Source organism: Tinamus guttatus, unplaced genomic scaffold (assembly GCF_059628265.1).
Source record: "Tinamus guttatus ecotype Peru unplaced genomic scaffold, ASM5962826v1 Tinamus_guttatus_pri_ptg000240l, whole genome shotgun sequence".
Lineage (NCBI taxonomy): Eukaryota > Metazoa > Chordata > Aves > Tinamiformes > Tinamidae > Tinamus > Tinamus guttatus.
Window position 1 is genome coordinate 7,121,329 of NW_028288774.1, and position 12,286 is coordinate 7,133,614.

Genomic DNA, 12,286 nt, shown 5'->3' on the forward strand with positions numbered 1-12,286 from the left:
GTCCAAATTCACAGGCAAACAGTCTCCTTTATAAAAGGCTTCATTTCAGTATTAGCTCAGATCTTTACATTTCTTAAAAAAGCATAGTGATTAGAGTTTTAGAAGTTTTTCAAATAATACATCTTTTTTTCATTTCTTCTATCAGGAAAACTATAGAACTCCATAAATGATACTCATTCAACAGAATAAATACACAAAAAACATTTTTGAAGTCCAAATAATGTCAGAAATAAAGTGCTATTATTTTATAAAAATACCTATCTTAATTCTCATACACATTCCTGTTACCTGTTGTATCTTACCTTTCCCCCTTTTCCCCCCATACATTTGCCTCCTACAGAGTTAATGATATTAATGTAGCCCTTAAAATGACAACCAGATAGTGATAGATAATGTTTTCTCCTTTTTATTTCCACTAATTAATACTGATTTTATGTTACTCATCTAAAAACTACAAATAGCTTCCGGCCAAAATCTGATTTTACTTTATTATATAATCCTGTAGTATCTCTAACACTTCAACCTTAATTAATCAAAAATGCTATTTCCATGTTTGGAAAACAAATCAAAACTGGGGCAATTTTACAAAATGAAGAAACACTCTTCATCCACCTTTTAAAAAGCCAGACTTCACTTTGTTTTACTTGAAATTCTCAGAGGTTTTGCCTAATGAGTTATTTGAGAAATAATGCAAAAAACAATGACTTGTCCAACCAAAAAAATAATCTTCCTTTAGAAACCTGTTTTTTGTAACACTAACATCCTACAGTTAAAATATATGAGAAATAATCACAGAATCATAGAATCATTAAAGTTGGCAGGGACCTCTAGAGATCATCTAGTACAACTCCTCTGCACACGCAGGGTCACCTAGAGCATGTGGCAGAGGACTGCATCCAAGCGGGTTTTGAAGATCTCCAGCACACTGCTGCCTCATGGTCAACTTGTCATCCACCATGACACCCAGGTCTTTCTCCGCAGAGCTGCTCTCCAGAAGGTCGGTCCCCAGCCTGTACTGGTGTCTGGGGTTATTCCTCCCCAGGTGCAGGACCTTGCACTTGGCCTTGTTGAATTTCATGAGGTTTTTCACTGCCCAGTTGTCCAGTCTGTCTGGGTTCCTCTGAATGGCAGCGCAGCCCTCTGGGGTATCAGCTACTCCTCCCAGTTTGGTATCATCAGCAAACTTGCTGAGGGAGCACTCTGTGCCTTCATCCAGGTCACTGATGAATAAATTGAACAGGACTGGACCAAGGACTGACCCTTGGGGGACACCGCTAGTTACAGGCCTCCAACCAGACTCTGCACCTCTGATCACCACCCTCTGAGCTCTGCCATCCAGCCAGTTGTTAATGCACCTCAGCAACCACTCATGTAACCCACACTTCCGGAGCTTGCCCAGGAGGATGTTGTGAGGGACGGTGCCAAAAGCCTTGCTGAAATCCAGATGTGACATCCACTGCTCTCCGCTATCTACCCAGTTGGTCATTCCATCATAGAAGGCTATCTGGTTAGTCAAGCATGATTTTCGCTTGGTGAATCCATGCTGACTACTCCTGAGCACCTTTTTATCCTCCACATGTTTGGAGACAACAGCCAGGATGAGCTGCTCCATGACTTTTCCAGGGATAGAGGTGAGGCTGACTGGCCTGTAGTTGCCTGGATCCTCCTTAAATAATAATATTTAAGTACAGATACTTTAAGTAGCTTCACTCCTTTAAAAATGGCAGTGATGATTTATTTCAAGATGCCACTAGAAATCAGCCACATTACATTGTTTGAAACAGGTAAGGAAGATTTCTGTGACAAAACAAATCTTAGTACAACTCAAACATTAGAATTTTGTAGTTGTTTAAGGGAAAGGTTAAGCCATCCAAGTTCAATCCTAGAGTGTATAAACTCTTAAACTCTTCCCTCTCTTAAAAAGAGAGAAGCTATGAAATGACAGTAAACTACTTTGAAAAAACAAATAAAAACCAGCAAAAACAATAGTCATCAAGCACATGCTGGCTAAGCATGTATTAAATAGAGAAATACCAGTAACATCAAACAGCAATTGCTATATATAGCAGGATAATGTTGTAAGAGTAGTAGTAATATTTGTGAGAAAGCAGGAGCTTCCATTGTTTCTGCACAGCACTACATTGCCAAATGCACCATTATGAAACTATGCCACAAACATTATAACCATCCACCACGTGCACCGGAAATAATGCTTAACCAGTAATTAATGTATGACGTCCCCCGAAACATTAGCTCTATGCTTGACTGATATGAAGAAACGAAAACCACAGACTATTGAAGAAAACAAGAAGTCAGTCACATACACCAACACAGCAAACTGCATAGTGAACTCTGTAGATGAGAGAGCAAAGTGGTTAAGTGCTCTCATCACCAATATCACTTCTCTTTCACTGCGGGCAACATCTGACCCGTGGCACTTCTGACTGAGCAAGGGAGAGAGGTGAACACTCACTGGAAGGTGTCAAACCAAGAGAAGCTTCCTGTCTGCTGTAACTGTATAATAAATGAAGAGTCACAATGTCTTTGCCCTCTGCAGCTCATTTTTGCCCTGTTGTAAGAAGACTTTTATTGCAACACTTCCTAGAGGCCATCTTCTCCAACTCATCCTGTCCCAGAAGTCCTCATGTTCAAGGCAGGAAGAGTTTCACCAATTTCTCAGAAACCTAAATTGCTGAGTATGACCAAAATATTCTGTTTCCTTGCAGGATTTTTATGGGCCATCCATCTAACAAATCCCTGCTCTAGATGAATTAGAAATACCTATTGCTTATATCACACAATATGAGACCAAGGAAGGAAAAGAATTGGGTATCTAGTGAATTATCAGAAGGGGGATTTAAATGAAATCATTCTATAATGGCCTTGTTTAGTGTACTGTTTTCATAAGCACCTGTGTACCATCTGTCAAGGACAATACTGGGTAAAGATTGACCAGTTCATCATGCTGTTATTTTAAATTGTTACTTGTATACAACACATAAATGCACATTTGTATTATTTGAACATGACAATTAAAAGCCACACAAGATCTGCACGATGCTTCTAAAAATGCAGTCAACTTTAAAACTTAATTATGCCAATAACCATTTATTTCAAATATACTGTTTCCAACTTCGAAATAGACACCTTCTATATTCTAGCAAAATCTACGTAACAGATTAAGGAATGGGGGAAAAAAAAATCCTGGACAAAAAAAATGCTGGACAAAATTATTTGAAGATATAACCCTCCCATTCATGCAATTTCTATGCATGCCATAGAAATGTCAGGTTAGATAATACAGATTCCATGAAGATAACACAGATTCCAGATAATATGAAGACCAATTCACCTTCCAACTGCATGAAAAAAAATCCTAAAAATTACATAATGTAACACAAACTTACCAACTCTATTCCTTGGGGAAAAGGAGTGTCCTCCCAGTCCTTCTGAGGAAATCTTTGTATTATTTTACCCAAACCTTCTGCTGGGCCTGGTGAAAGATAAATTTAATTACTAAAAGGTTTAAAAAAAAAAAAAAAAAAGATTATTTACAGGACATAAACTGAGAATTTTAAGAAGTCACAAGTTTCACAAGGTATATACACACATACACACATATATGTACACACCTCATATCAGGAAATTCTTTACCACTAGAAGTAGAATAGGCTATTTAAATACAATCTTAATATCTCCATTAGTAACACAGAGTAAGCATGTTAAATGAAATTGTAAGCTGTTCTGAACCTATGGCTGCCAAGCATGTTTTCAATATGATACATGATGTTTGCTAATTCTAGTCTCTCTCTACAAATGGAAGCAAATTAGAAATGAATACAATAAATATCCCAAGAGTGTTTAAAAAAAAAATAAAAAGGTCAAACACTTTTTCAAAAGCAGTCTGCTAAAAAAAAAAGTTTAGAAATTAAAAGTCTCTGAGGTTTATTCGGGACATTCCAGTTTCTTGCTAAGATCCCCAGTTTCCCTGAACAAGCAAAAGTGATTTTATACACTGAAAAGCACAGAGAAGAATTATTAATTTCCTGTAACTTCTCAAATCCAAACATCCTTTAACTGCAGTGCTAAAGAAAGCCCTTCAGAAATGTAATTTCATTTCTGTGATTGCCACAAACATTAAACTGTAGTGCCTTATCTTCTTGAATAGTATAGGAATATATACCACAATCTGTTTTCTCTTCATCTAGGAACAGTTGCAGTCATGATGTAAGTCCAGGAAATAGCATTAACTTTTTACTGAATTTTAGATACGGGATACACAAGACATTTTTACTGTAGGAAAAGGTAAGATTTGTGCAAGAGAAGAAAGTAAACTATCTCACAAATATATCAAATGGCTTTAAATATTTTTTTCCCTGAAAAAAACTGCTTTAAAATGGCCAAATATTTCATGAAGACTTACCTAATATTCTATATACATTTTTTTTTAATCCAAGGAAAGATTTCTATGACAATATTCTAGACCTATCAGTTCTTCTGGATGTTTTAAATGCATTTCACAGGTTAAGTAAACATAAAAAGAGATTCACATGATTGCAATCATTTGAATGTGTTCCTGGGCAGCAAAGAGAGGTTCAATTTCCTGTGCTTTTCCTCTCCCTGCACTGAAATACAAGTAGCAGATCTCAGCTACATCTCAATGGCGACTTCCAGCTAGGTAATCAGCACTGCATTCAAACTGGCCAAGCAGCACATACAGTGCTCTAGACTCAGTAGTTATTTGCATTCCTTTGCTTAGTAAGTATATCAGAGAATAAACAGGGTGAAGAGGAAGCAATTGCTCCAAACAGATAAAAGTATATGGTTGAAAATATTACATATTAAATAATATTACGTATTATAAAACAAATTATATTCAATATTTATGAAACCAGTGTTTATTAAACGATATATAAGGTTTCCTGAATAGCAAAGAAGTATTAAAATGGTTACAATCATTTTAATAGTTTTAATAATCTATGCTGACCCTTCATAGTCAACCGCAGCATCCTTTCTCTAAAGTCATACCATGAAACTTTGAGATTAGAAATTAATATTAAAGTTATAAATATTTTGCTGTGAAATTTTCATAGCTATCCTTAGCTTTGAGAAATAGCACAAGTTCTCTATTAAGAGTAGGAGTCTATATATGTTTCATTTTCAGCAAACATCCAAGCTGCAGTAATGAATAGTTTATTTTAGCAGACATACTATATAAACAATACTCAGCCTAATACAGCCAACGTCACGTACATAAAGCAACTGATTAATCTATTTTAGGGTGGAAAAAAAGTATGGTCTCCTTAAGCTTCCTGCTAATTTACATTTGCTTCTGTCTTTTAAAAACTGTGACAAAGTTAATAAGGTGTAGAGGCAAGACAATAAGATGATTTAATGTATTTTTACAGTTAGCATTCTATATGCTTTTCTTCGAAATAATTGGTCAAAAAGTGTTACTGGCATAATGGTTATATAAACTATGAAGAGGAAGTGTGAATCAGCAATCTTACCCTCAAAAGAACACACACCAATTTTGATTGCAAATCTGTTACTGCAAACAAGCAGGACAGCATATTGAGGAAGTGCAATCAGACTGAGTTAGCTAGATGGTGCAAGTGGCTAAGAGTACCCGCTCTTAGCAAATAGCTAACAGAGCTATTTAAAAGCTGAAGGAAACATAATATTTGGTGAGAATCTGCAAAGTGTTGAGAAAGCGAAGAGTTAGGATGTGCCTAAACCAGGAAACAAAACACACCTGGCTATAGTTTTTTGTAAAGAAAGGGAGCTACACATCTACTAGTCTGTAAGGGCTAGATGGGCTCACCAGTCACTATCTTGCCAAAGTCCAAGCATTGCCTCATTTGCCCTCTCTTATAGCAATGACTTCTACTGAATTATCACTCCTCTCCTTACTGTTTCATCTCAACCTCTGTCCAAGTTAGGAGGTGTCAACTGGAAAGGTTTTCCCATCTGCTTCTTCCTAAACAGGTCTCAGAATATCATGCCGTTTCTCTCCTAAGAAAACAGAATTTTCTACTGCTGTATTCCTTCTTTCTTCTACAGGCATCCAGTCACTGCTTCCCACACAAAGATGTATTGAAAGTTGAAAGTTGAAAAGACAGATGAGCTGTATTTTCAACTATATAGCAGAGACTGATATGCATTTTGTGGGCACCGTGCAGTAAGTAGTCCCCTCTCCTCTTAACCTTTACATTAGGTACCTACTCACAGAGTAGTCCTCTTTTCTTCCATTCTTTTACACAGTCACTGACTTGACAACCTCCATTACTTCCTCCTTTAGTTTTACAGGGACGTTCCTTCACTGTGTATCAGAACTCCTTCTTTTATAGAGCAAGTCTTAACTTAATGTATAATCTTTGTAAGTTCTTCATAAGTCATATTTTTGTTAAATCCCTTCTTCCTCTCAGAGGGCGGTAAGTGGAGCAAGAAAGAGACAGCAAAAATGCAACTAAAAGAGCAATAAGCACAAACGCTCGCCAGAGGAAACAGAACTCATGGCTGTCACACTAACAGTAAGAAAGGCCAAAAGGACCAAGGCAAACAGACAGACTTTCTGAAAAAAGAGTTAACAAACAATAGCAAAAAAAAGCATCAAGCCTCTGCTATGCATATTCTTTCTGTGGGAAAAAAAAATGTAGCTTTTTCTGCTTTTTGACTCTAGCCACCCAATTCTGAAAAGTCTGAACAACATGCAGACCTTGCACAAAACAGACTATTTCTGTAAATAATTAAAACCAGGAAAGCAGCTCAAATACTCTTCTTCACATTTGAAGGTATCAATGCTTCTGCTCCTCTTTTTATTAGACTGCCAGAAAGATGTTCCTACATTACAGTACAGGGACTTCATATCTTAAAACACGTTATTTTTAATGACGTATCTGCAATAGTCTCCTTTACGTCAAAGATGTACTATTGTTTAGACCGCTTTCTTTGGAAGGCTGCTAGCACTGGACAACTGCATTGAAAGTGCTCACTGCGTATAATTTGATATTGCTTTCAGGAATGACCAGGTATCGCAACAGGAACTGGAATTTACTTCTGAATATTTTTTGAACTACGTTTATTGGACTTGCACTTATCTCTGGAATCAAAGGAAAAACAACTAATAATTGAAGTATCACATGCTGTGGAGATAGTCTGGCATCATTATGCAGAATGAAAAGTGTTCTAAATGGTATTGGGGGGGGGTGGGAAGGGGAGAACGACACACTTCTCTTTTGCACATCTAAAATTCTTCTCTTAAAATGTCAAGTAAAGCCAAGAGAGAAAAAAAGGCTATCAAAGTACTAACTTTGAATTTTTATCAAATTTTTAAGAGTTCAATCCCGAAATGAAAAGATTTTATTGACTGAATTGAACACAAAAATTCTTCCACTGTGAAATGGAATTTTAAATCAGGACAATCTCAGTGTTTGAAAAAATATTTTGCCACATGTTTAGCTTCAAAATCTTCAGATTTTAATTGTAATAAGCAAACAGTTTTGCAAGTGATCTCTGAAGGTCCCTGCCCACCCCCCCCGAAATGTTATCATGTAAGATTCCTGATTACGTATTCCTTACTCATCATTTCTTTTGTCCACTACCAAGCTCCTTTAAGAATATAATTTAAAGATTTATCTATCATTTTTGATATCCATTCCTACAAGAAATGGCCTAACTGCAGCAGAAATAGCAACCAAAGAATAAACTTAGAACAAAACCAAGAAATGTACACATAGTATTTCTTTAAATAGGCACTCCTATTCTTAAAATAGCAGCATTTCAACCAAATCCACAGAAATTATAGAGTAAGCATTAAACTACATTTTATTCTTCCATATAACAAGCAAATGCAAACTCTTCAAATTCCAAAGAAAAGTCAGTTTGGTCTGTAGTAAACCACGTCCCATTCTGGCTCTACAAACACACAGATCAAGCATTTTTTGCCCTACTAATTTCATATCTCAGTTATGTCTCAAAGCCTTGACAGGCCAATGCTCAGTATGCCCTGCGAAAAAAGCATTTTGACCTTGCTTTATCCACTCTTTTTCCACCTTCCCCCCCGCCCCACCAGGCCTTGAACCAAAAAAAAGGTATACCACAACTCATTAAGGCTATAGTGAGCAGACCAAGGCTTTTGCTCATTCTGGAGGAGAGAAGCTTTAAGAGAATATACCCAGGAAAGCATGAGGGCAGCTTCACAGCACAAGCTCCTCCGCTCACTGAAGCTTGGGCACGCGCTGGGCAGGCAACACCGGCTCGGAACCGGCTGGAAGCGGCCGCGACCGGTTCAGAGCAGCCACCACCTGCTCCTGCAGGTCACGCCTGCAGCACCTCCATTCCCCCCCCCCCCCCCCCCCCAAGCAAACTAACTAACACTATATATATATATATACACACACACACACATATATATACACACACACACACAAAGTTAAGGGAGACAGCAATTTAGATAAATCATCAAAGGCTCACTAACTTAAATATAAAAGAAGATTAAAGTTGCAAATAAAATTTTATGGCAGGACAGATGAAGGATACATCATAGAAATGTCCCAATGTAAGGAGGAGAGGTGGCAAGGGAAGCAGAGTGAATAGTTCTGTGTAAGACGCAAGCATTAGAAAGAGACATTTCCCAACAGATATGAATAAAAATAAGATCAGTACTGTTCATCCTGCCATAGAACACACTTGTGATAGAGATTTACAAATCTACACCTATATCATGTATAAAATTCAGCTATTTCACATGGCTACTTAAATTGTACAGAGATAAATGGGAAACCATTTTACCATGCCACCACAATCTCTTTCCCCTCTTTTTTTTTTAATTAAAGGAAGCTTCTATCTTCTCAAAAAATTAAAAACTCACAGATCTTTACATTTGCAATTAAAAAGTGAAATACCATACAATAAAACATGAATGTAGTTGGCACTGATACTCACGTAAATCTAATAACAATCCAACACAGCATCAAAGACAGAACTTGCCCACCTCATGAGCTTTCCTTCTTCACACCAATCCAAATACAAAGCCATTCACTTAATGTTGCTACCCAAAATTAAAGTCTATGCAAGAGAAGATGCAGTAGCTGCCCTTCTCTGCCAAAGTGAAAGCAATTTAACATCCTGTATTTGCCATTTTTTCAGTACTTCAGTGTAGGTTACTCTATTTTCCGATCTGTCTAGGTAGCTAGGCAGATAACCTAAGTATTGTACTAATCCCACAGGCTTTTTGGGTCAGTGACCTTATCTGCCTTCGTCTGACTTTTATTAACTCATTCATCTAATAGCAGAGCAGTTATATATGAAAATACCCAATTATTCAAGAGGTGGCTGCAGGTCAACACCCTAGTGATTTTACATTCTTGACTGTTACAGAACAAGGCAGAAACAGACAAACTTTACTAAGATCATGGGATTTCAACAATAGTTAAAATCCAACTCAAAATATGCTACTGGCAACCACAGGCAACTTTCCAAAAATATCAAGGTGACATACCAAATATTGAGTTGTTACTAAAACAGTTTCATTCCCCTTTTTTTATTGTTTAGATTACAATGGTATCATAGAATCATTAAGGTTGGAAAGGACCTCTAGAGATTATCTAGTCCGACTCCCCTGCACATGCAGAGTCACCTAGAGCACGTGGCACAGGACTGCGTCCAACCAGGTCTTGAAGATCTCCAGAGAGATCTCCAGAATGTTTTAATATAGTTAATAAATAATATATGAAATATATATATATATATATATATATATATATAAAATATATATATAAAAATAATAAGTATATTTGATATTTTGATGCTTCTTCAAATGGGTAATTCTTAAATGCTTATAATCAAGTTTAATCAACAAAGCATTTTTTAATGTACAGGAATCTCTCTCAAATGTCAAAGAAAATGTAAAGACCTCACAAAACATATTTGAAAGAGACAGAATGAGATCAGAGAGTGACACAGCACGTGTGTGTGCAGGCATACACTCTTAAATGAATAATACAGCCCTTCTAGTGATACCTATCCTTCTCTATGCGTTTGGATGCACATTGGACTCCCATATAATGCATACATTTATTCTAGTTCTGCATGAATCAAACCCACTACATCAGGTTGGCTTCAAAAGTACACACCCTGACACAAAATGGAATTTCCTATTCTATGGTTAAACTAGAACAGAAAGTATCTGGATAACCTGGTACAAGTGTAGTCTTTATTACTTTCACAACACACATAACAGACTGCAGTACAACCTCCTCATTTACCACCTGCCAGTTGCTTTACAGATCTCAGAACTAAAAAGATTCCAGGAGTTTAGCCGTTCCCCAGCCACTTTACTGAGAGCCAGTAGACATTAATATAGACATCTTGTGCTTGAGCTGCAAAAATAGGTTATTCCAGCATTAAATTTTCCAATAGTCGCACCAACAAGGAGTTTTGTATTATCTATACAGATTTCTGTCGTTTGATAACACCAAGTAATAAGCAAGCTACATGTATTATCCTGATGGAAACTCGCACAGTTGGCATTGCTCACTGAATTCTATTACACACTCCCCCCCAATGCTGAATCTCAGAAACACCATCCACATCGCTCAGACTACAAATTACTTAATACAGAATACATGATCATAAGCCTAGTATGCAAGATCACTGCTTACAGGGAACGGGTTTCACATAAAATACAATTGCTTCCATTACTCTTAAAACATGCCCGGCAATAACAAGAATTCCAAAAACATATTACTGACAAAACCATTGTTAGTAGGATTACTAAACACTCCTCCTGTTATCTTCACAAGTTATTCCTACCAAAGCAAAAGCATTTTTACATTTTAACTGAAGTATTTTGCAACTTTTTTTTTCTTACAGTATTGAATAAAATGCCATAAAGCTGGCACAACAATTGGGAAGATATCACAGCAGTTTTGAGAGTAGTGATTTCATACCTACCTCAGTGAATTTTAATTTCCATAAAAGAAGCCTGTTTAAAAACAAACCCCCCCCCCCACACACACACACACAAAAAAAAAAAAAAAAAAAAAAAAAAAAACCCAACCTCTACTAGCATTTTTAATCCATAAAGAATTACAGCCAACTGTATGGTAATTTGCACTTCAATTCTTATACATAATACATACACATAATGAATTTGTCTCAGACCAACTTTACCCTATAAGAATACTGCATCAGCAGTCTATACTTTAAACTATTAAGGAAGAAGCAACAGTTCTCCCCAAGTAACCCCTTCTAATCTGCCCTCTTTCTCCTTCCTCTCTTCCCATCTTTTTCTTTAAACATTATGAACATGCAACACATGAAAATTCTGGCATAATTTGCTGTTTTCTGAACCCTAGTCCCCTAAGCAGCCTTCTTATATAAATCTTTCCCCATGAAAGGTCACATGCCATCTCTAGCTCGCCCTTGAAATTCCAGAAGCAAGTTGTTAATGCAACTTACATTCCAAATTAATGAGAACTGTGATACACTCTGTCTTCTTTACTTACAAGTCCCTGATAAAAATACATTTGAGTTATAAGTATTGTTAATCGTACACGCGAAGCAGCTCTGGATATAAGCATTGTGGTGATTCGTAAAGAAAATCCACTATCATTTTGAGGTCTGCTTAGAAGAAACCCTACAGAGTAATCACTTCAGTAATTATGCCACACAATACTTCAATTTAGACTATCATTACAAATACTACATGTAAAGTTAGTAACTCATGCTGAGTATTCAGGGACACAATTTTATGTGTTCAAAGAAAGAAACAGTCACAGTTTGAAAGATGCACAGATAGAGGTGACCAAGTACAGTCCTGCTCTTTCTTCTTCTCAAAACAGTACCTGCTATGTAAAGAATTTGCTAAATTCACGTGTAAAGTAAAACCCATTCCCTATCAAAATTCTTACAAGAATTTGTAATCTAACAGAAAAAAACATGAACAATAATGCTAACTAGAAATTAGTGGAACCAGAATGAAACATAGATAATATTTCCACAGCAAATATTAAAACCAAACCCCAGCATACTTTCCAACTCAAAAGCCATATCTAAAATAATCCAGTTACACTAACCCCTCTACAAAATAGCTCATTTACCCACTGAAATAATTTGAACATACTTCTCACAGATCATTAAAAAAAAAAAAAATACCTATGTGAAAGAAGTATCCTTGGATATGCTTAAGCCATCTTCCAAACGAAGTCCACATATGTATTCCATATCAATCAAAATGGCATACCTCAGAAAGATAATCTTAGTTATCCTTCATAAAAATAGG

General features: G+C 36.5%; 1 protein-coding gene across 1 annotated transcript in view; it reads right to left on the reverse strand.

The window, feature by feature from the left end:
- The window catches only part of SBF2 (SET binding factor 2), a 203,834-nt gene that overhangs the window by 157,795 nt on the left and 33,753 nt on the right, over positions 1–12,286 (reverse strand). The window contains exon 2 of the mRNA XM_088525845.1: positions 3,408–3,493. Coding sequence (XP_088381971.1) covers positions 3,408–3,493 — 86 coding nt within the window. The remainder of the gene's footprint in view (positions 1–3,407; positions 3,494–12,286) is intronic.